This window comes from Octopus bimaculoides, chromosome 23 (genome assembly GCF_046866305.1).
Source record: "Octopus bimaculoides isolate indiv1 chromosome 23, ASM4686630v1, whole genome shotgun sequence".
Taxonomy (NCBI): domain Eukaryota; kingdom Metazoa; phylum Mollusca; class Cephalopoda; order Octopoda; family Octopodidae; genus Octopus; species Octopus bimaculoides.
Window position 1 is genome coordinate 30,505,791 of NC_142950.1, and position 26,393 is coordinate 30,532,183.

The 26,393-nt window shown below is 37.1% G+C and overlaps 1 protein-coding gene across 1 annotated transcript; it reads left to right on the forward strand.

Moving 5' to 3' along the window:
• Positions 1-25,906, forward strand: LOC149131348 (exostosin-like 3). Its single transcript, XM_089340510.1, has 5 exons — positions 1-490; positions 17,817-19,156; positions 19,947-19,982; positions 22,343-22,497; positions 25,747-25,906. The coding sequence occupies exons 2-5, from the start codon at positions 17,890-17,892 to the stop codon at positions 25,876-25,878; spliced, it is 1,590 nt and encodes a 529-aa protein (XP_089196636.1). The 5' UTR covers positions 1-490; positions 17,817-17,889; the 3' UTR covers positions 25,879-25,906.
• Positions 25,907-26,393: the final 487 nt, after the last annotated feature.

Sequence of the window (26,393 nt, forward strand, 5' to 3'; positions counted from 1 at the left end):
ATACGTAAAAAAAAAAAAAAAGAAAAAAAAATCTTCTTACTGTCAGTGGCTGAGGCGTTCCCTAATTACAGTCCCATCTTACAACGATGACGCTCGAAAGGGCTGCGCGTTCTCCATTATGCGAGCACTGAAAATATCCCCGACGCGCCCCTGAGAACAAAGACCAAGAAAGTGGTATAGTCTAATGCGTCGATATGTAACTAGGTAGTCCTTGTCGACGTCACCTCCTTTTCTCTATATACCTTCACCCACGCCTTCTTCTCTCTCTCTTCCCTCGTTCTCTCCCTCTTTCTCTCACTATATACAACAATTCTGTTGCTTATTCTGAGGTTTGCTTTTGCTTGACCAATCAATCCTTTTTCAATCACGTTATTCGTTCGTTTGTGATATTTATTAGAGAGGACACGTCCAACAAACACATGTGCATACACAACCTCGCACCTTCACGCACAAACGCAGAATACAAGGATAATAAGGGCTTAACTAAAAGGTAAGTGACCTTTAATTTTTACTTGTTTTTGTCATCAGGCTGTGGTCATGCTGGGGCACCGCCACGAAGAATTTTAGCAGAATGAATTCACCCCAGTACACATTTTTTTTTTCTTTTTCCTTTCTTTCTTTTTTTCTTTTTTTGAAGTCTGCTACTTATTCCATAGGACTCATTTGCTAAGCCGCTATTTTACAACGATGTAAACACACCAACACCGGTTATTAAGCGGTGGAGGAAGGCAAAGAAAACATACAAACACACACACACACACACTCATACATGCGCACGTATATGTATTAATATAAATGCGTACACATACACACATATACATAGAAACGCGCGCATGTATTAATAAAAGTACATACACATAGACGAGCGCGCGCATATATTACTATAGATACATACGTGCACTCACACAAATGCACGCGCACACATGTATTAATACAAATACAAACATATACACACACACATACACACATACACGCGGGCGCGCATGTATAAATATAAATACATACATATACACACACAAACACACACACATACATATACACACGTACACACAAACACACATATATGTAGAATCATGCTTACATACATAGATACATAGATATATACATACATAGATACACATAAACACACACATATACAGAATCATATATACATATATACACACACATACACATATTCTTTTATTCTTTTACTTATTTCAGTCATTTGACTGTGGCCATGCTGGAGCACCGCTTCCAGTTGAACCTATCGTCCCCGGAACTTATTCTTTGTAAGCCAAATACTTATTCTGTACCTTTTGCGGAACGTAAGCACACACACCAACATCTGTTGCCAAGCGATGGTGGGTGGAAACACACACACACACACACACCAACATCGGTTGCCAAGCGATGGTGGGTGGAAACACACACACACACACACACCAACATCGGTTGCCAAGCGATAGTGGGTGGAAACACACACACACGCACACACACACACACACACACACACACACACATATTCAATTCGAGATCAGGTCCTCGTTAGTGGTCCTTTGTTTCCTTCTTCTTTCTTATGTGTGTGTCTCACCTTGCTAACTATCAGCCATTTTGTATTTTGTATTCCTATTGTATGTGTCTACGCATGCGTGTCCTTCAGTGTGTCTGTGTCTTTTGTAAGTGCATGTGTGTATGGGGAGTGTCTGTATCACCTATATTCTCTGTTAATACGTGTTCGTTTGTATTAGTTTTTATTTATTTATATGTTCATGTGTGTGTGTGTGTGTGTTTTTTTGTTTTTTTTTTTGTGTTTAATTAAATTTTGTTAACGTATGTAGTATTTAATTCCATTTGTTTATCTATGTATTGTATTATACTTTGTTCCTATTATTGGTTTATGGGTAACATGTCACATGCTGTGGTTTGTTAGTGGCGTATGTTAGTGTTCCATTCTAGTTTCCTATTCAGGCTAGGTTTCCCTTCTATTATGTGTGTAGCTTCAGTAATTTGTCTAAGTGCTGCATCACTGCTATGTGTAGATAAGATTTTAATTTCTATGTTGTTGATTGAGCCTATATGTTCTTGCTCAGCGTGCTGGTACAGAACTGATGAGTTCTTCCCTTCCTTAAGTTCCCTCCAATTTTCGTTTGCCCGCTCCCCTATACTCCTTGCTGTTTCGCCTACATATGTCGTTGTCTTATTTCTGCATCGTCCCTCTGTACATCTTATACTATAGACCACATTTCTGGTTTTGCAGTTCGTTTGTGGGCTAAATCTACATACGATACAGTTCCTATCAGTGCAGGGGGTTCTACTGAAAGGGTATGTTCTACTGAGGTGATACAAACACTCCCCATACACACATGCACTTACAAAAGACACAGACACATTGAAGGACACGCATGCGTAGACACATACAATAGGAATACAAAATACAAAATGGCTGATAGTTAGCAAGGTGAGACACACACACACACATATATATATATATATATATATATATATATATATATATATATATATATATATATATATATATATATATATATATATATATGTATATATATATGTGTGTGTTGTACTTGGGGATGGTCATATTGCCAGTTTAGCCAATAAAAACACACGCACCGTACATTTGGTGTTAATTTGCTTCAGCTTTATATTACATTAATCTTAATCTTATTTCGGCAAGAGTTCTTTCGTCACACTTCTGTGACCTCATCAGTGATCCTTTGTTTTCTTCCTTCTTAGGTGTGTCTCACCTTGCTAACTATCAGCCATTTTGTATTTTGTATTCCTATTGTATGTGTCTACGCATGCGTGTCCTTCAATGTGTTCGTTTGTATTTGTTTTTATTTATTTATTTGTTCATGTGTGTGTGTGTGTTTTTTTTTTATCTACTGTTTTTTGGGGGTCTTTTTGTGTTTGATTAAATTTTGTTAACGTATGTAGTATTTAATTCCATTTGTTTATCTATGTATTGTATTATACTTTGTTCATATTATTATTGGTTTATGGGTAACATGTTGTCACATGCTGTGGTTTGTGGTTTGTTAGTGGTGTGTGTTAGTGTTCCATTCTAGTTTCCTATTCAGGCTATGTTTCTCTTCTATTATGTGTGTAACTTCAGTAATTTGTCTAAGTGCTGCATCACTGCTATGTGTAGATAAGATTTTAATTTCTATGTTGTTGATTGAGCCTCTATGTTCTTGCTCAGCGTGCTGGTACAGAACTGATGAGTTCTTCCCTTCCTTAAGTTCCCTCCAATGTTCGTTTGCCCGCTCCCCTATACTCCTTGCTGTTTCGCCTACATATGTCGTTGTCTTATTTCTGCATCGTCCTTCTGTACATCTTATACTATAGACCACATTTCTGGTTTTGCAGTTCGTTTGTGGGCTAAATCTACATACGATACAGTTCCTATCAGTGCAGGGGGTTCTACTGAAAGGGTATGTTCTACTGAGGTGATACAAACACTCCCCATACACACATGCACTTACAAAAGACACAGACACATTGAAGGACACGCATGCGTAGACACATACAATAGGAATACAAAATACAAAATGGCTGATAGTTAGCAAGGTGAGACACACACATATATATATATATATATATATATATGTGTGTGTGTGTGTTGTACTTGGGGATGGTCATATTGCCAGTTTAGCCAATAAAAACACACGCACTGTATATTTGGTGTTAATTTGCTTCAGCTTTATATTACATTAATCTTAATCTTATTTCGGCAAGAGTTCTTTCGTCACACTTCTGTGACCTCATCAGTGATCCTTTGTTTCCTTCCTTCTTAGGTGTGTCTCACCTTGCTAACTATCAGCCATTTTGTATTTTGTATTCCTATTGTATGTGTCTACGCATGCGTGTCCTTCAATGTGTTCGTTTGTATTTGTTTTTATTTATTTATTTGTTCATGTGTGTGTGTGTTTTTTTTTATCTACTGTTTTTTTTTTTGGGGGGGGGGGTTGTGTTTGATTAAATTTTGTTAACGTATGTAGTATTTAATTCCATTTGTTTATCTATGTATTGTATTATACTTTGTTCATATTATTATTGGTTTATGGGTAACATGTTGTCACATGCTGTGGTTTGTGGTTTGTTAGTGGTGTGTGTTAGTGTTCCATTCTAGTTTCCTATTCAGGCTATGTTTCTCTTCTATTATGTGTGTAGCTTCAGTAATTTGTCTAAGTGCTGCATCACTGTTATGTGTAGATAAGATTTTAATTTCTATGTTGTTGATTGAGCCTCTATGTTCTTGCTCAGCGTGCTGGTACGGAACTGATGAGTTCTTCCCTTCTTTAAGTTCCCTCCAATGTTCGTTTGCCCGCTCCCCTATGCTCCTTGCTGTTTCGTCTACATATGTCATTGTCTTATTTCTGCATCGTCCCTCTGTACATCTTATACTATAGACCACATTTCTGGTTTTGCAGTTCGTTTGTGGGCTAAATCTACATACGATACAGTTCCTATCAGTGCAGGGGGTTCTACTGAAAGGGTATGTTCTACTGAGGTGATACAAACACTCCCCATACACACATGCACTTACAAAAGACACAGACACATTGAAGGACACGCATGCGTAGACACATACAATAGGAATACAAAATACAAAATGGCTGATAGTTAGCAAGGTGAGACACACACACACATATATATATATATATATATATATATATATATATATATATATATGTGTGTGTGTTGTACTTGGGGATGGTCATATTGCCAGTTTAGCCAATAAAAACACACGCACCGTACATTTGGTGTTAATTTGCTTCAGCTTTATATTACATTAATCTTAATCTTATTTCGGCAAGAGTTCTTTCGTCACACTTCTGTGACCTCATCAGTGATCCTTTGTTTCCTTCCTTCTTAGGTGTGTCTCACCTTGCTAACTATCAGCCATTTTGTATTTTGTATTCCTATTGTATGTGTCTACGCATGCGTGTCCTTCAATGTGTTCGTTTGTATTTGTTTTTATTTATTTATTTGTTCATGTGTGTGTGTGTTTTTTTTTATCTACTGTTTTTTTTTTGGGGGGGGGGGGTTGTGTTTGATTAAATTTTGTTAACGTATGTAGTATTTAATTCCATTTGTTTATCTATGTATTGTATTATACTTTGTTCATATTATTATTGGTTTATGGGTAACATGTTGTCACATGCTGTGGTTTGTGGTTTGTTAGTGGTGTGTGTTAGTGTTCCATTCTAGTTTCCTATTCAGGCTATGTTTCTCTTCTATTATGTGTGTAGCTTCAGTAATTTGTCTAAGTGCTGCATCACTGTTATGTGTAGATAAGATTTTAATTTCTATGTTGTTGATTGAGCCTCTATGTTCTTGCTCAGCGTGCTGGTACGGAACTGATGAGTTCTTCCCTTCTTTAAGTTCCCTCCAATGTTCGTTTGCCCGCTCCCCTATGCTCCTTGCTGTTTCGTCTACATATGTCATTGTCTTATTTCTGCATCGTCCCTCTGTACATCTTATACTATAGACCACATTTCTGGTTTTGCAGTTCGTTTGTGGGCTAAATCTACATACGATACAGTTCCTATCAGTGCAGGGGGTTCTACTGAAAGGGTATGTTCTACTGAGGTGATACAAACACTCCCCATACACACATGCACTTACAAAAGACACAGACACATTGAAGGACACGCATGCGTAGACACATACAATAGGAATACAAAATACAAAATGGCTGATAGTTAGCAAGGTGAGACACACACACACATATATATATATATATATATATATATATATATATATATATATATATGTGTGTGTTGTACTTGGGGATGGTCATATTGCCAGTTTAGCCAATAAAAACACACGCACCGTACATTTGGTGTTAATTTGCTTCAGCTTTATATTACATTAATCTTAATCTTATTTCGGCAAGAGTTCTTTCGTCACACTTCTGTGACCTCATCAGTGATCCTTTGTTTCCTTCCTTCTTAGGTGTGTCTCACCTTGCTAACTATCAGCCATTTTGTATTTTGTATTCCTATTGTATGTGTCTACGCATGCGTGTCCTTCAATGTGTTCGTTTGTATTTGTTTTTATTTATTTATTTGTTCATGTGTGTGTGTGTGTTTTTTTTTATCTACTGTTTTTTGGGGGTCTTTTTGTGTTTGATTAAATTTTGTTAACGTATGTAGTATTTAATTCCATTTGTTTATCTATGTATTGTATTATACTTTGTTCATATTATTATTGGTTTATGGGTAACATGTTGTCACATGCTGTGGTTTGTGGTTTGTTAGTGGTGTGTGTTAGTGTTCCATTCTAGTTTCCTATTCAGGCTATGTTTCTCTTCTATTATGTGTGTAACTTCAGTAATTTGTCTAAGTGCTGCATCACTGCTATGTGTAGATAAGATTTTAATTTCTATGTTGTTGATTGAGCCTCTATGTTCTTGCTCAGCGTGCTGGTACAGAACTGATGAGTTCTTCCCTTCCTTAAGTTCCCTCCAATGTTCGTTTGCCCGCTCCCCTATACTCCTTGCTGTTTCGCCTACATATGTCGTTGTCTTATTTCTGCATCGTCCTTCTGTACATCTTATACTATAGACCACATTTCTGGTTTTGCAGTTCGTTTGTGGGCTAAATCTACATACGATACAGTTCCTATCAGTGCAGTGGGTTCTACTGAAAGGGTATGTTCTACTGAGGTGATACAAACACTCCCCATACACACATGCACTTACAAAAGACACAGACACATTGAAGGACACGCATGCGTAGACACATACAATAGGAATACAAAATACAAAATGGCTGATAGTTAGCAAGGTGAGACACACACATATATATATATATATATATATATATATATATGTGTGTGTGTGTTGTACTTGGGGATGGTCATATTGCCAGTTTAGCCAATAAAAACACACGCACTGTATATTTGGTGTTAATTTGCTTCAGCTTTATATTACATTAATCTTAATCTTATTTCGGCAAGAGTTCTTTCGTCACACTTCTGTGACCTCATCAGTGATCCTTTGTTTCCTTCCTTCTTAGGTGTGTCTCACCTTGCTAACTATCAGCCATTTTGTATTTTGTATTCCTATTGTATGTGTCTACGCATGCGTGTCCTTCAATGTGTTCGTTTGTATTTGTTTTTATTTATTTATTTGTTCATGTGTGTGTGTGTTTTTTTTTTATCTACTGTTTTTTTTTGGGGGGGGGGTTTGTGTTTGATTAAATTTTGTTAACGTATGTAGTATTTAATTCCATTTGTTTATCTATGTATTGTATTATACTTTGTTCATATTATTATTGGTTTATGGGTAACATGTTGTCACATGCTGTGGTTTGTGGTTTGTTAGTGGTGTGTGTTAGTGTTCCATTCTAGTTTCCTATTCAGGCTATGTTTCTCTTCTATTATGTGTGTAGCTTCAGTAATTTGTCTAAGTGCTGCATCACTGTTATGTGTAGATAAGATTTTAATTTCTATGTTGTTGATTGAGCCTCTATGTTCTTGCTCAGCGTGCTGGTACGGAACTGATGAGTTCTTCCCTTCTTTAAGTTCCCTCCAATGTTCGTTTGCCCGCTCCCCTATGCTCCTTGCTGTTTCGTCTACATATGTCATTGTCTTATTTCTGCATCGTCCCTCTGTACATCTTATACTATAGACCACATTTCTGGTTTTGCAGTTCGTTTGTGGGCTAAATCTACATACGATACAGTTCCTATCAGTGCAGGGGGTTCTACTGAAAGGGTATGTTCTACTGATAAGGGATTTAATAGGGTTGCCTGGCCTTTCAACAACCTTAATTCTTAGCTTAAGTTTGTCTAGGGCCCTTCTAAAGCGGTACGCCAGTTCGCCTCTAGGGGTGGTGTCGACGAACATGACGCTCTGGTACTTGTGGCTATCATACCAAGAGCTTGCCTTCCCTATTTTCTTCTTAGTCCTTTCTATGGTGTTCCATGATTTGCTCCTATAGAGTGGGCAAATCCCATTCCTATCGTTGCGTTTGATTGTTTCAAACTTCTTCATAGCTCCTTTGTATACCCTGATCCTTTCTTTATGGCTGTAACCTGAGAACTGCATGCGGTGGACGAAATGTTGTATATGTCTCTTTAATTCTGTAGGGTCGCACATGCAGGAGACATTTCGCATTACTCTGACGAGGCCTGCCATCAATATGTTGAATTTGGCATTGTCCGCAATAGCCGAGTTCCGGTGGATCAGGTATTTGGAGGCCATAGGTTTTGTATAGTGTGAATGGAAGATTCTGGTTTTATTGTTCTTAGTTTCTAGCCAGAGTTCAGTATCTAATACAGGTAATCTATGTTTAGGGTGTTTAGTAGGGTAGTCTATCGTAACTTTAATACTCTGGTGGATGGAGTTAGCTATTTGCTGGATGCTCCCCATAGTCTTAGTTTCTATTTCTATTTCAGGAGTACTCTCTTGTGGGGGTGTCTTTACCACTAAGTTGATATCATCGACATATCGAGAGTACACATTCACGAGTATGGAGTTCTGTGTCAGGCGTTCCTTAAGCCTTCTGTCCCACCATACCATGAAGAGATTGGCCACATCACCGGCGATACTAACACCGATGGCTTCCCCCTCGTCCTGGGCGTATAATTTGTTGTTAAATTTAAAGGTGTGGCCTTTTAGGCTGACCTTTATACTAGCTCCTAGTGCATGTGCGATCATTTTCTTTACCTGGTGGATATTAGTGGGGGTCCGTATGGCTCTGGTCCATCCACTCCATCTCTCTATAGGTGTCTTCCTAACTATAGAGGTAATTGTGGGTGGTCTACCTCTTAGACGTCTACTAGGGCAGAAATCTCTAAGGTCGTATCTATCTAGATATACATCGTCATATGTCAATCTAAGTAGGAGGCCCAGTTCTTCTGTGTTGACTTTTTGGAACTCTACTTCGCTCTCGTTGATCATCTCCACGCACTTTTCCACTGCAAAATCCACGTCGATAGATGGGTATAGTGATACCACATCCATGCTACCCACTATACACCCTGTCAGGTTGCAAGTGTTGTTACAGTCGTTGATCCTGCTGAGGAGATCTTAGCTATTGTTTTTAAGCACATCTCACGACCATCCGATACCTTCCTCGTTTCTTTATTTAATATTTCCTCCCCAACGGACATTGTTAATTGAGTAATGGAGAAAAGTTTTAGATAAAAAAAAAAACCATGTGTATTGTCAAGAAATAAATTCATAAATATGGCATTGAATAATTCTTTTTTTTTTTTTAACGAAAATGTTGCTTCTATAGTTTGTAAGTACGTAAGGCCCATAAAATCGACCAAAATTGGTCCGTGTTGGAGGGAGAATGTTCGTGCGTAGAGCTGACAAAATCGACCAAAAATGGTCCAGAGTGAGAGGAGGGTGGGTAAAGAAAAAAAAATTTTCGAAAAAAAGTTTCTCCCATAGTTTTTAAGTGTGTAATGCGATTAAAATCGGTCCTAAGGAAGGAAAGGTAGAAAAAAAGGTAATTTTTCTGATTAACACCCGCACGATATTCACTAGGGTGTTAGGGTTAGGGTTAGGGGTTAGGATTTTAGGGTTAGGGTTTTAAGGTTAGGGTTTTAGGGTTTGGGAATTCCGTCCCTAACCCTGACCCTAACACTAACCCTAACCCTGACCTTAAAACCTTAACCCTAACCCCCTAGTGAAGATCGTGCGAGTGTAAATCTGAAAAATTACCGAAAAAAATTACCGTGCGTTGTGCCCACAAAATCGACCAAAATCAGTTGAAGGGGGTTGGGGTTAACACTGGGAAGGATGAAGATTTTGAAAACCCCCAAAGCACGTTTTCAAAGAAAAAAAAAATGAAAATGGGCGCGGTCCATGTCCTTTACCTCCGCTACGTTAATATCGTTGTTGAGAAAACAAATTTACAGAGCAAAATTTCTGAGTAAAAAGCAATATATTTAATAATTCCAAAGTGTTTATAATAACATTTTATATTTAATAATCCTTTCTACTGGAGGCACAAGGCCTTAAATTTGTGGGGCGAGGGCTAGTCGATTACATCGACCCCAGTGTTTCACTGGTATTTAATTTGTTGACCTCGAGAGAATGAAAGCAAAGTTTTTAATAATACTTACACGTTGACGTGGTTAGGGCGTGAAATGATCTCCGAGGACCACGAGTTCTCAACAACTATTATACATATACAATTGACACTAATTTTATATATAAGATATATATCTATGCAGTGGCCCGGGAACAAAATTTGCTTAGGGGGTGCGAACTCAGTTTCAAAATTTGGCACTACTGGAGAAGTGTGGATCCGAGTTCTGGGAGTGTGCATGTCACAAATTTGCGCGTGCGCACGCGTTAGTCGTAAGTAGTCGAATTTAGCACACAGGTAAAAAACTAGACGCTCGCTACTTGCTGTAAATGGAGGGTGGGTTATCCATCTAATACAAGAGGAAAATTGCAGATTAATTGAATAAAAACATGAAAAATAACAAAATGATATTTCATTGAAAAGTAAACCATTCTGAAAGATAGTTCAGAATGTTTTCAAAACATTCATCTCCAGCTTTTCCCATATTTTATTAAGGGTTAGGGATTAGGGTTAGGGTTTAGGGTTAGGGGTTAGGTTTAGGGTTAGGGTTTAAAGTTAGGGGAGGTGAATGTTTTTTCAGTATTCAATGATTATTTTTCACTTTTATATTCAACTTATCTGCAATTTTCTTTTTGTATTACATGGATAACCCCGCTCCTTTTACAGCATGTAGCACGCGTCCGAACATCTCGTTGTTTACCTCTGTGTATATATATTCGAGCGTCGTACTAATATATACTTTTGTTATTTACACCACCTGTCCTCGTCTGTTGTTATTATTTGTATATTCTCCCATATATATATATATATATATATATATATATATATATATATATATATATATATATATATATATATTAATAAGGGTAGAAATTGATATTAATCAATTAAAACCAGTGGTCTAGCATGTGATCCTTCAGATATTTACTTATGTAAATTTTAACAGGTGAAACTATGGTATGTAGGTTAATCGTTTTTTTTTTTTTTATTCAGTATTTTTTCATTTGTCTTACCCCCTTTTACAGTCTGTAGTGTAGCTAAATTTTTTACTGAGAACATATTTTTCGTGGTTAGATGATTCGGGCATCTATTTCTAGCATATAGGAAGTTCACTTTTGCTGGTCATTCCTCTTATATATATATATACACATACATACATATATACATATATACATATATATATATATATATATATATATATATATATATATATATATAGTGCGTGTAAGACAGACAGACAGAGAGAGAGAGAGTTTGCGTGTGTGTAATGCCTAAAAAAATCGATTATTTATATTGAATTCAAATCTTAGCACAAGGCCAGCAATCTAAGGGAGATGTAAGTCACTTACATCGACCCCAGTATTCAAACTGATATTTTATCGACGCCGAAAGGATGAAAGGCAAAAATCGACCTCGACGAAGTTTGAGTTTCTTACGTAAAAACGGACGAAATGCCGCTAAGCGCTTTGCTCCGCGTGGTAACGATTCTACCAGCTCGCTACCTTAAATCGATTGTATGTAACCTTTCGTCTTTACGTTCTGAGTTGAAATTCTGCCGAGGTCGACTTTGCTTTTATCCTTTCGGGTGATCAATAAAATAAGTACCAGTAGTGCACTGTAATCGACTTAATCTACTGAAATTGCTAGCCTAGTGCCAAAAATTGAAATCAGTATTATATATGTAGCCTTACGTTAAGGCTTACTCTGTAAGATGCATTAGAAGACCCCTTTCAGTCATGAAGGGCCATAGCATTGGACCTAGAATGTTCCCCTAGGAGTTACAAGTCCAGGTCACCAGTCACACCAGTCTCCCCTCCACCAATGTTCATCCAAGAGAAACGGAATAGTCAATACAGCTTAGAACTAGCGACATTACATCTCATTTCTACAGGTGAGTGAACTGGAGCAACGTAAAATAAAGTGTCTTGCACGAGAACACAACACTCAGCCCGGTGCGGAATCGAACGCACGACCTCATGATTGTAAGTCCGACGCGCTAACCACTAACCCATGCGCCTTCATAATCTTCAGTAATATAGACTATATTCTCTTTTACTCTTTTACTTGTTTTAGTCATTTGACTGCGGCCATGCTGGAGCACCGCCTTTAGTCGAGCAAATCGACCCCAGGACTTATTCTTTGGAAGCCTAGTACTTATTCTATCGGTCTCTTTTTGCCGAACCGCTAAGTGACGAGGACATAAACACACCAGCATCGGTTGTCAAGCAATGCTAGGAGGACAAACACAGACACAAACACACACACACACACACACACACACACACAAATATATATATATATATATATATATATATATATATATATATATATATATATATATATATATATATATATATATATATATATATAGGTGAGAAAGTTGGTATGTGAAAGCACGTAGTTGGATGTATAAAAGATAATAAGAGTGAAAAAACTACAGAAGGCTTTGTGTTACATGGTTAAAGTATATATTTAAATTATGTCATAAAAATGTTATAAAATTTTTTTTGTATATAAACATTGTATTTGGAGAAATACAATATATTTTATCCTCAAAGAATGTATATATGCATTTTAATACTCAAACTGTTTTTTAACATTTTTTATTATTCTGAAAGACTTTTGATAATCTTTTTCTAAAAAAGTGAAACCGCTTAAGTAAATAAATATTTTAAAAAATAAGTGCATTTTCAAACCTTCTTTCATATATATTTCCACTCGTACGGTATTCCACAACTTTTCTTTATTATATATATATATATATATATATATATATATATATATATATATATATATATATATATATATATATATATATATATATATATATATATATATATATATATATATATATATATATATATATATATATATACATATATGTGTGTGTGTGTGTGAGTAAAAATAAATACAAAAAAAGGGTTTTGTATGATCGTGTATAGAGGAATATATTATTTTATTTAAAAGAGTTCCAACTCTGTCTGTTTTTTATGTTTTTTATTTATATTCTTGTAAAATTTATGTGGGATATAGAATATGGAATATATAATATATAATATAAAAAACAGATGGATGGTACAATGACGACGGGCTTCTTTCAGTTTCCGTCTACCAAATCCACTCATAAGGCTTTGGTCGGCCCGTGGCTATAGTAGAAGACACTTGCCCAATATATATGTAAGTAGTTATCGTAACTTTATATTTTCCGACGCTACTCTATCTCTTTCTCTTTCTCTTCCATTTCCCCCCTCTCGTTCTTCCTCTTTACTTCTACATATCTCGCTTTACCCCTCTCGTTCTTCCTCTGTTACTACTACGTATCTCTTTTTCCCCCCTCGTACTTCCTCCCTTTCTCTTTTCCTCTCGTTGCTCACCTATTCTTCTACTTCCTCCCTATGTTTCTCCCCCTACCACTCTCTCTCTTCCCCTTACACCGGCATGGTCACATGCTTCCGGTCAATAGTCCTTTTCTTCCTTGGCTATCGCCGAGCAAACACGCGAACTTACTTCGTCCCTACTTTCAAGTTCGTGCCTCACAGCGTTCATACACACATAATTTTTCCCGTCTGGCCGTAAAGCCTTTTCTGTTTGTTTTCCTGTCTTGTTTTTTGTCCGCCACTACATTCCTCCATGGCAAGGTTTAATTTGTGTATACAAATTTAATTTGCGGTCCATGGGAAGAGCCGTTTTAACGATGCGTCCTACCCAGCTCTTCGAAACGCCGGTGTTAAAACGGGAGTAGCTGATGAAGAAGAATGTTCTCTATGTGGCGTGTGTGTTTTCTTGTCTACGTTTTGTTTGCAATGTCCTGTACCCAGATATGCACCTATACATAAAGGTGGATGTCGGTATGCACATACCTGTACGTATATATGCATATACTCATTTACTATTTGTTTATATATATATATATATATATATATATATATATATATATATATATATATATATATATATGAAAGAAGGTTTGAAAATAAAATTTTAAAGATGTTTATTCACTTGAGCGGTTTCACATTTTTAGAAAAAAATTGTCAAAAGTAAAATGTAAAGCTTTGTATAAGTTTTGTTGTGTTAAGTACTGGTTGTCACAAAAGTATTAAAATACATATATACATTCTTTGATAATAAGTAGAATATGTTTAAAACAGTTTAAAAGAGAGTGTATATGTTTGTGTGTCTGTGTTTGTCCCCCCAACATCGCTTGACAACCGATGCTGGAGCACCGCCTTTAGTCGAGCAAGTGGACCCCAGGACTTATTCCTTGTAAGCCTAGTACTTATTCTATCGGTCTCTTTTGCCGAACCGCTAATTTACAGGGATATAAACACACCAGCATCAGTTGTCAAGCGATGTTGGGGGGACAAACACAGACACACAAACATATACACGCACATACAAATATATATATATATATAGAGAGAGAGAGAGAGAGACATATATACGACGGGCTTCTTTCAGTTTCCGTCTACCAAATCCACTCACAAGGCTTTGGTCGGCCCGAGGCTATAGTAGAAGACACTTGCCCAAGGTGCCACGCAGTGGGACTGAACCCGGAACCATGTAGCTCGTAAGCAAGCTACTTACCACACAGCCACTCCTATGCTCATTATTATATTAGGAAATTTAATTTACTCTGTAAAAATAAGAAAGAAATAAAACATATGCAAGAAATTTATAGGTAAGGAAATGTTATTTACATATATTAGGAAAGAAATAAAATTGAATGATTGTTGGAATAAAACCATTTAGGAGTGGCTGTGTGGTAAGTAGCTTGCTTACCAACCACATGGTTCCGGGTTCAGTCCCACTGCGTGGCACCTTGGGCAAGTGTCTTCTACTATAGCCTCGAGCCGACCAAAGCCTTGTGAGTGGATTTGGTAGACGGAAACTGAAAGAAGCCCGTCGAAGATATGTATATGCATGTATATATGTGTGTTTGTGTGTCTGTGTTTGTCCTCCCAACATCGCTTGACAACCGATGCTGGTGTGTTTACGTCCCCGTAACTTAGCGGTTTGGCAAAAGAGACCGATAGAATAAGTACTAGGCTTCCAAAGAATAAGTCCTGGGGTCGATTTGCTCGAGTAAAGGTGGTGCTCCAGCATGGCCACAGTCAAAAAGACTGAAACAAGTAACAGAGTAAAGAGTATATATTATGTATATGTTAGAAATAAGTATATTTAAGCAAGATATTATATATTTTATATTGTATAAAATTATAGATATAAATGCTGGTTCTATTAAGGATCTAATTAATTCCGTTTCAAATTTAGTAAAAAATATTTATGGTTAACTAGCAGAGATACCCTGCATTGCACGGGATTAAAATGGTACAGTTTGTATATAATATATTACAGTTATGTTGAAACAGGTGATATGGGAAAGTGAAACATTGACAACAAAACATTTGTGGAATGAATGCTGGGCTAATTCGACGAAGCAACATACTATGCGTCCATCTGGAGTATATATATATAGGACAGACATCTTTCAAACTAAAAGTATTATCTCACATTACAATAGAAGCGTAATACTGAAATGGTGTCAGATATAAGACATTCCTCTGGGCTCACATTAGGCAAGAAGTTTTTTTTTTGTTCCATGACACTGCATGGACCTTGGCTTTTGTATTTGGCGACTGTTGCTTTAAGTATTTTATTTCGATTTTATGTATATATGCTGTTGTTGTTGGCACTCCATCGCTTACGACGTCGAGGGTTCCAGTTGATCCGATCAACGGAACTTCCTGCTCGTGAAATTAACGTGTAAGTGGCTGTGCACTCCACAGACACGTATACCCTTAATGCAGTTCTTGGGGATATTCAGCGTGACACAGAGTGTGACAAGGCTGGCCCTTTGAATTACAGGCACAACAGAAACAGGAAGTAAGAGTGAGAGAAAGTTGTGGTGAAAGAGTACAGCAAGGTTCGCTACCATCCCCTGCCGGAGCCTCGTGGAGCTTTAGGTGTTTTCGCTCAATAAACACTCACAACGCCCGGTCTGGTAATCGAAACCGCGATCCTATGACTGCGAGTCCGCTGCCCTAACCACTGGGCCATTGTGCCTCCACTGTATATATGCAAGTATGAGCCAATGAGGGAGACCTCTACATGGTAGCTTGACCTGTTACAAATAGCAGTCAAATCTCCCTCAAAACATTCTACTGTCTTCATCTGATAATTCTGCCTATTTTGTAGTTTGAATGAGAAACTGTAACTAATAATTAAGATTATTAACTCCAAAATTTTACGTGTTTTAATAGCAATCAATAGTTTTCTGTTTTTGCGTAGCTTTTCATGTCAGCTGTAAAGGTGAAGAGGGTTAACTTGGACGGTGTTAAACAGCGGAGATTGGTGGTTACTTTTGGCTGTTACTTCTCAATAATGATAATTGATTGATAACGAATCTTAACACAATATATATACAACTTCGGGTGGAATTGCACGTCATAAGAGAAACAGCATAGCGATGGTTTTGGTTGACTGTCATCCTGTACTCCCCTTGTTGCTAGCGAAATGGTATGTGCCGGATGTCTCAGCAACTGGTTGATTTTAATGGCGGAACAAACAAAACATAAAGATTTAATGGCGGAACAAACAAGACAAAAAGATTACAAAAATAGCGATTCTCACCTTGAAACTAACTATTTTAGAAATCCTTTTAGATTACGGAACGCATACAAACCGACAAACATACACATAGAAACTGATACACACACACAAATAGTACCAGTCACCTTGCAATGGTTGTCACCGGAATGTACTAAGGCGATCGAGTTAGTGGCAAAAGTGTTGTACAAGCTTTTGACTAATAACGTACATATGTTTCACTTCCATTTGAATGTAGGACGGCTAAGATATGTACGTACGTACGTACGTATGTATGTATGTACGTACGTATGTATGTACGTACGTATGTATGTATGTATGTATGTATGTATGCGCAGATTTGTATGTTTTATGCATGTATTCTTATGCATATTGTTGCATATCTAGACATGCTCATATATATTTAAATGATAAACTTTTGGAAAGTTTTACAGATTTTTACAGTTCCCGTGATGGATTGGATCTGTGGTCTTCGAATTAGCCTTCTCCTTTCTGGTTTTGAGAAGCCTAATTTTGAGATGCTTAAAGGCGGCGATTCTGCCCACTCGCCGCCTTTGGCTTGGTTTATATTACCATAGAATGAGTTCGTTTATATAACTTGACATCAGGTTATATTATGACACACTCGTTGAAGCCTGAGGGTTGAGTTGTTTCATGAATATAGAGCATAAAGAAGAAAGCAGGAAGAAGATAAGCAGATAGTCTCTTGCTGCTATTTCGAGAATGGATGCAAAGCTGGTGCATTTCCAAGTAAATCAAAGATCCAATCTCGTTAAAGATTACTTGACAAGCTAATACGATAATTTAGCCGCTTAATTGAACATGACGTTAATATAACCTTCTTAACGAGAGATTTCACTATATATTCATGCATGTGTGTGTGTGTGTGTGTGAGGGGAGATGCGTATACATATACAGACTGATACACGATCACATTTCTATAGTTTTCTTCCATTTGCTTTTTTTTTCTATTTGCATTGCTTACTGCATTTTCACCTGATTCTCATTGGAGATTATCCCCTGCTGTACACATGACAAAAGACTATTTTCGTTCTTGGATGATCTCTAATGTTTAGTTTTTTCTCAGTCTTTTATGTACAAAAGAAATCACACTTTCTAATAAAATTCACATTTTGCATCTTGTGTATATCTATATTTCTAGATTCAACAGAAAGGCGTAAATGCACAGTTGGTATTCTACCGTATAAAAAAGGGTTTTATGAATCAGAGGTGAAATGAGTTTTACAAGAAAGCATCTGTTTGCCTTACTCATTTTCATTTTAGGCTCTGTCTTATATATATACACCACTTCACTAAATATAAAACCAAACCTGGAAATATACCCTGCTTATTTACCAAGCTTTGCTAGACACCAATCTAATAAATGTAACATGGAAACATGTTTCAATTCCAAACGCTGTAACATTTCTAATTTCAAAGCTTTTGTGTATCCAAGTGCCGTTTGGAATCGCACTAAGGATAATTCCATTTTGGGAAAGACCTACTTAACCAAGCAGCCAAAAGATGCTTGTATGTATATTTTTTTCTGGGAGCCAGGATTAAATTTAAATGATTTACAATTTTGGCAGGAAAATGGGTCAAACCACATCATCATTAACTTGGATATCAACAAAAAAGGGCCACTTCATCCTGGTCATGCATTGGTGGCTCAACCGCACTTTCATTACCTTACATTCCGAGCTGGATTTGATTTTATTTTACCATTTTACAATAATAATAATTCAAAGGTTACGTATAAAATACTCTCTCCGCGCTTTCCCCTCCATCGTAAGTATTGGATATCATATCTAAATGGCTCTCAGTCAAAACTAGATATTTTCAGAAAATATCAACGACTGTCCACCAGTCTTTCTGAATACCTAAAAAGATACAATTCTTCGTTGCTGCCAATAAAAGTCTCCAGCGAATGTTCTCCGTCGGATATTTCGAGCTGTCCAAAGAAAAAACGACTGCAAATTTTTACCAACTCCACTTTTACTATAATAGTGATGCCACGTCAGTTATTTATGGAAAGTGATTGGGACGTTTTTCAGATTCATTTGGTTGAAATACTTCAAAGTGGATCCATACCAGTGTTAATTGGAGATGAAAATTACCTACCATTACAGGATTATATTAACTGGAAGAAAGTTCTTGTAACATTTCATTGGAATATGTTGACTAAATTCCTACCGTTTTTATCTTCTCTCACCGATACGGACATCTTACGATTTAAACAGTATGGACGACATGTGATGGAGGTGATTTTCTCATCTAAAAAGTCGCTCCTGGCAGTAATCCTCGAATCGGTGCATCAACGACAACGAGTTCCAGTGCCTTGTTTCAATCCATATCATCCAAAAATATTATTTACATACCAACCAAACAGTATTGACAAAAATCAGAGCTATGATCAGCCTGGTCGTTTTAGAGATGGCAAACATTCCATACTTGATCTGAGAATGCCACCTGAAGCAATATCTTTTATCAACCTAGAACGAAGTGAGTACTAGAATTTTGCCTAAATATTATTCTTGTTAGTGCTGTTGTTGTTTTTGCTTTTGTTGTTGTTATTGTTAATATTCAGTTCTTAGGTATCATCTACTCTCAAAGGGCTGATTGTCAAGGATCTCCATTCGGGTAGTCTGAAATCCATGATTTATTACCGGTACAATTTTGTACATAGTTAGGTCCCGATCCCTTCGACGGATGTTAGTCGCATGTCTGTATTCTGTCGGATTAATGCCCTAGAAGCGTTACACTTCTCGCTGTCATGTCTTCTGAACCATTTACAATCCTGGATTCTTTCGCTTCGTCTGCCATTTCAGTTTTCGTGCATTTAAAGAGTTACTTCCCCTCTGCAACAGCATTTTTGCGATTGCTGATATCTTCTCTTTAGTCTTGCTCACTAGCCGAAGTGCAGCACCGTCGTGTCGCTGTTAGAGCGCACTGCTAACTTCTAAGAACTATAAGTGAGAGTTAAGTAGTGGTCGGAATCCAGTACTCTTGTGCTCACCGCCTTTCGTGCACGTGTGCACGAAAGGCGGCGAGCTGGTAGAAACGTTAGCACGCCGGGCGAAATGCTCAGCGGTATTTCGTCTGCCGCTACGTTCTGAGTTCAAATTCCGCCGAGGTCGACTTTGCATTTCACCCTCACGGGATCGATGAAATAAGTAGCAGTTGATCACTGGAGTAGATGTAATCGACTTAACCCCTCCCCCGAAACTGCTGGCCTTGTGCCAAAATTTGAAAGCAGCATAACTATGTGATGTTTTATTTTTTTTACTCTTAGAACCCGGAAAAAGCTGGCCACCCGAAAAATTTACAGGTAAATATGTTATTTTATTTAAAGCAACAGAAGGAACTTTACTCTGTACCAAGGGTGAATTTCATTTTACCGTGGCGAAAAAGTCTGTTTCGATAGTAGCCAAAGATGCTGCGCATGCGCACATAGAGTGTAACCACCACTTATTCTATAATTGTTTGTTTTCATAAGAGATGGGACTCACACTCAACAAAGATAGTTTATTTTAAAAATCCTAGAGTGTATTGCAAACTTTCGTTCTTGAATTTTTTTGTGTTTTAAACAATGTTTTCACTGTTATTTCTAGTAACACCTGTTGGTTTGTTCGTAGCTTTTAAATATTTAATCTGCTTGCAAACGTTTTCATGTTTTTCACCGTTTAATGTAGCTAGTTTAATGTTTTGACATGCCGATACCACCCCCACTCCTCTCCCGATGATGAAAGAGGTAGCAAACGTGCTGTTTTCTCATTGGCTGAAAATCCTGGAAATTATCAAACTTTGAACATCTGTAACATTTGTGAAAAGTTTTTCTGGAACAAAAGAATAATAAATTCGGATTCATCGTCAAAAATTACATCTATATGATACATTAAAATTTTTTTTATAACGTTAGTAATAAACAAAGACGAAAACCACAAAAATCTCATATTTGACTTGCAAAACACAAATAGAAACGGATGTGTGCTTAAATTTACGTGCTGTAATATATCAAATAAAGCAAATATTATTGAATATATGCAAGCACACGCACACACACATATGTATAAATATATGTGTGTGAGCGTGCGTGTGTGTGGGTGTGTGCATGTGTGTTTGTCTTCATGTGTATGAGTAAACTATGTCTACATGTATGTATGCATACGTGTGTGTCTGCGTAAAATAAATATTTAAACACGTGTATGTGCTCGTGATTCGTTACATAAATACACACACACACACACACACACACGCATATATATATATATATATATATATATATATATCTATATGTATGTATACTCTTTTACTTGTTTCAGTCATTTGACTGCGGCCATGCTGGAGCACCGCCTTTAGTCGAGCAAATCGACCCCAGGACTTATTCGTTGTAAGCCTAGTACTTATTCTATCGGTCTCTTTTGCCGAACCCCAAAATTGCTGCCCCTGTGGCAAAATTTGAAACCATTATTATTATTATTATCAAAGCGCTGGCAGAATCGTTAGCACGCCGGGCGAAATGCTTAGCTGTATTTCACCCAGCCTACGTTCTGAGTTCAAATTCCGCCAAAGTCGACTTTGCTTTTCATCCCTTTTCGGATCGATAAATTAAATACCAGTTGAGTACTGGGCTCGATGCGGTCGACTGTCCTTCTCCCCAGAAAAACCAGGCCTTGCACCTATAGTAGAAAGGATTATTATTATTATTATTATTATTATTATTATTTTATACCTTCTACAGACTGCTCAAACCTTACTATCATCCTATACCTTGATCCTTGCACCTTACCTCCACACACACACACACACACACACACACACACACACACACACACACACACACACACACACACATATATATATATATATATATATATATATATATATGTATATTATATATAGTACTGTAAGATCATATCTATCTATCTATCTATCTATCTATCTATCTATCTATCTATCTGGCTTTTGTTGACATGTTAACTCGGAGGAGATCCGATAGAAATGCGTAGAAAAGCATATACAGGGTGTCCCAAAAAGATGTACTCACTCTTTGACTTTCCAGTACTCATGCATTTTGTGTTCAAGTAGATGTTTATTGATATACATACAATCCTAAAACGTTAAATTAAATTCTGGAAAATAAATTGTTGTAGAAACGATTATTTATTGTCATTTAGAATTATTTAATGTTCTCTCTCATTCCTGCGTGTTCGCAAATGTTCAAACTGCCTTCCTTCATTTTCGAAACAAAGCTGATAAGGTCCAACAATGGATTCGACAACATTGCCAAACATTTCATTTGGAATTGCAAGACATCGTATTCGAATTTCATTTTTCAAATCATCCATTGTCACCGGTTTTGCAGCGTAAACCTTATCTTCGAGATGTCTCCATAAAAATAAAAAAAATCCATTGGCGTGAGGTCTGGGGAATGTGCAGGAAATTCAATGCTACCTCTCCTCCCAATCCATTTGTTTGGATTTGTTGCATCGAGGTAAGCCCGTACATCACAAAAAACAATACATTAGTAATTGTCTGTCAAAGAGTGAGTACATCTTTTTGGGACATCCTGTATGCAGACAGAAAGACAGACAGACAGATAGACAGACATGCATTCATTATCAAATGCACCCATTCGCTCACTGAAATCTGTAATCTAATTCTTATCAACTTTCTTCACCCGTTTAGTTTTGATCCTGACATTCCGAAGGCAAAATATCTTGTACAAGGTTCTCAATGAATTTCAAAATCTGCCATTGTTGGATCGTATAGTTTTAGTGTGGAATGAATACAATGTTCCTGTAAATAAAACGTTAATTCCAAAGTTACATGTACCAGTTTATGTAAGTATGTCCTTTTTTTTTTCTTTTTAATTGTTCACTCATTAGACTGTGTCCATGCTGAAGAAATTTTAATCGAATATATCAACATCAGTACTATTTTTTCAAAGCCCAGTACTTATTCTATCAGTCTCTTTTGCCAAACTGTTAAGTTATGAAAATGTAACATTATACTTAAATGTTATCAGTTGTTCCATTTAGTCATGTCAAAGATTATAATCCATGAAATGAATTTTGTAACACATAGTTATATAATTTTTGTTGTAATTTAGTATAAAGAACTCTATCTCTAGTTTCCACATTGATCACCAGATAAGGGATCAGAGGGCCCTGTCAAAGGCTTTCTCATGTCAACAAAAGCCAGATAGATAGATAGATAGATAGATAGATAGATAGATAGATAGACAGATAGATAGATAGATAGATATGATCTTACAGTACTATATATAATATACATATATATATATATGTGTGTGTGTGTGTGTGTGTGTGTGTGTGTGTGTGTGTGTGTGTGTGTGTGGAGGTAAGGTGCAAGGATCAAGGTATAGGATGAGCAGTCTGTAGAAGGTATAAAAAAAAACAACTTTCAGAAACAATAGCCGTTTATTTACATAGAAGGTTGTAAATTTTTCCCGTATTGAATTTCGATAAGTAGAAAAAAATTGTTTTATAGCTTATGGATAACAGCAGGGATTGCTGGGTATGCAAGGAGAAATGCAAAATTTGAGAATGAGTAGGTAAAATTCAGGCTATATATATTTCATGGGTAGCAGAACCTCAGAAGTAGTAATGATCCAAATGAGGGGTAATCTGCTGTCTACTCATTGGGCTGAAGGTACCTTAATCAAATGAAGTTAGCATTGCTGTCAAGGGATCCCCTCGCAGGAGATTCAAATGAAAATGTATTTTCCATCGAATTTTCTGTGCGTCAACATACATATTTTGTATATCAAACCCAAGCTGTAATATTTAATTTGTTTATCTACATAATTGCCTGCGTATCTTCTTGCCTTGATTTCGCTTAGAACCACTCTTTACCCAAACGAAATTGGTCCCTCGTAAAGACATCAGAGTTTGAATTCAAATTATTTGAGTGCTACTAAGTGCTTTTTAATCTGAGAATCTCTGGATCTCATCTGTCGACTTCATGTGTGCATGTGTGTGTATTTGCATGTGCGTGCATGCGTGCATTCGTGCATGTGTATGTCTATAGAGTATGTGTGTAAGTGTGTGTGTGTACATATATGAATAGGAATACATATATGTGTAAATATATACGTATGTATATATATATATATATGTATGTATATATATATATATATATATATATATATATATATATATATATATATATATATATATATATATATATATATATATACATATATAATACAAATAATAAATGAGTATATGCATATATACGTACATGTATGTACATACTTACATCTACCTGTATATATAGATGCATATCTGGGTACGGGACATTGTAAACAAAGCGTAGACAAAACGATAAACGAGTACAGAAAACACACAGGCCACATAGAGAACATCTCCTTCATCAGCTGCCCCCATTCTAACACAGGCGTTTCGAAGAGTTAGGGCAGGACGCATATATATATATATATATATATATATATATATATATATATATATATATATACATATATGAATGTGTGTATGCGTGACAGGTTTCCATGCAGTTTCCTTCTACCAAGTCTCACAATGTCATTGGTCGGCCTGAGGTTCGTAGTAGAAGAGATTTGTCTAAGGTACAGCACATTGGGACTGAACGTGAAAACAACATGGTCGCAAGCGAACGTCTTAACCACATGGCTATGCCTGCAACTGTATATCTAGAAAAAGGAAATAGACAGGATTGCCAGAGTTGGAGTGTCTTCAGTTATAAGTCTGCTCCAATTCAGGTTGACCAGGAACAACAACAATAACAACACTGGGAGTGATGAATAAAGGATAAAGCTTCTTCCTGAGTTACATAGGCTCACAAAACCATTTCCACAGACCCTGTGGAGTATATATTACCTCGTGGGACCATGTGGTCAAGTGGTTAGGTTATTGCAGTCGTGACTGCTAGATCGCGAGTTCAATTCCCAGACGAGGTGGAACGCTGTATTCTTTGGGCAAAACACTTCATTTCACATTGCTTCAGTCCCCCTTTCAACCAGAACGGGGGATGAACATTGCCTTGCTCCCCTAGCCAGCAGGGTGGCGTCATCCGAAGGCTAAAATGATGCAAAGTGCATTGTAATCAGCGATGTGTAGCAACATCTCATAGTCCAGTTGGTCATGTGATTACTTGATATATTACCCACTGGATGAGACACCATTCCATTTCAGGATTGCTTATTTTTTACAAACTGAATGGGCTGGAACAATGTGAAATGAAGTGTTTTCCTCAAGAACAAAACACATTGCCCAGTCGAGGAATCGAAACCACAATCATGCGATCATGGATCCAACACCCTAACCACAAAGCCTCACATCCCCTCTAAGAGTGACGTGAGCAACATTTTCGTTACTAAATTACTCTTTTACTCTTTACTCTTTTACTTGTTTCAGTCATTTGACTGCGGCCATGCTGGAGCACCACCTTTAGTCGAGCAAACCGACCCCAGGACTTATTCTTTGGAAGCCTAGTACTTATTCTATCGGTCTCTTTTGCCGAACCGCGAAGTTACGGGGACGTAAACATACCACCATCGGTTGTGAAGCGTTGGTGGGGGGACAAACACAGAAACAAACACACGCATATACATATACACATACATATATACGACGGGCTTCTTTCAGTTTCCGTCTACCAAATCCACTCACAAGGCTTTGGTCGGCCCGAGGCTATAGTGGAAGACAGTTGCCCAAGGTGCCATGCAGTGGGACTGAACCCGGAACCATGTGGTTGGTAAGCAAGCTACTTACCACACAGCCACTCCTGCGAAGTTTTCATTATTGTTTTGCCTCAGGTAATTAAGCAGGTAAACATTTCAACTGTGACCATTACTCTGTCCTTTTATGGATATATAAAAACATTATCTTCAGATGGCTAAGTCCCGCCTGAATTAGATTTCACTGTAGTGGTTTTTAGTAGGTCATATGATTTGCAGAGACCCAATTTTAAGGTTTAATGGTTTCTTTTATCTCACTGAGAACTGATGGGAATATTTTTAGAGTATTAAGCTTTAATATTTAATCTTGTTCTAAAACCCTGTCTCTCCTAAAAATTTTTTGTTCAAACAGGTTGTTGCATGTGGTAAGAACAGTCTAAATAATCGATTTTTGCCATACGACACTATAAGAACTGATGCGATTTTTAGTATAGATGATGACTTGACTCTACCACAAGAAAGCATTCTTCTAGCTTTCAGGTAATGACCTCCGTTTCATCTATTTTCTTTTTCATTTTCCTGCGTGTTTTATTCATTTAAACGTGTATGTGTGTTTGTGTGTGTGTGTGTGTGTGTGTGTGTGTGTGTGTGTGTGTGTGTGTGTGTGTGTGTGTGTGTGTGTATGTGTGTGTGTGTGTGTGCGTATAATATGTATTTATATATATATATGTGTCTAAGGATCTCTATAGGAACAGGATAATGTCTGTTAATGCGGTGACCTAAATAACAGTGGAGTAGAAAATGTTGTTGGCACTCCGTCGCTTACGACGTCGAGGGTTGGTTCCAGTTGATCCGATCAATGGAACAGCCTGCTCGTGAAATTAACGTGCAAGTGGCTGAGCACTCCACAGACACGTGTACCCTTAACGTAGTTCTCGGGGAGAGTCAGCGTGACACAGTGTGTGACAAGGCTGGCCCTTTGAAATACAGGCACAACAGAAACAGGAAGTAAGAGAAAGCTGTGGTGAAACTACATGTACTTTCATTTTGTGATGTAAT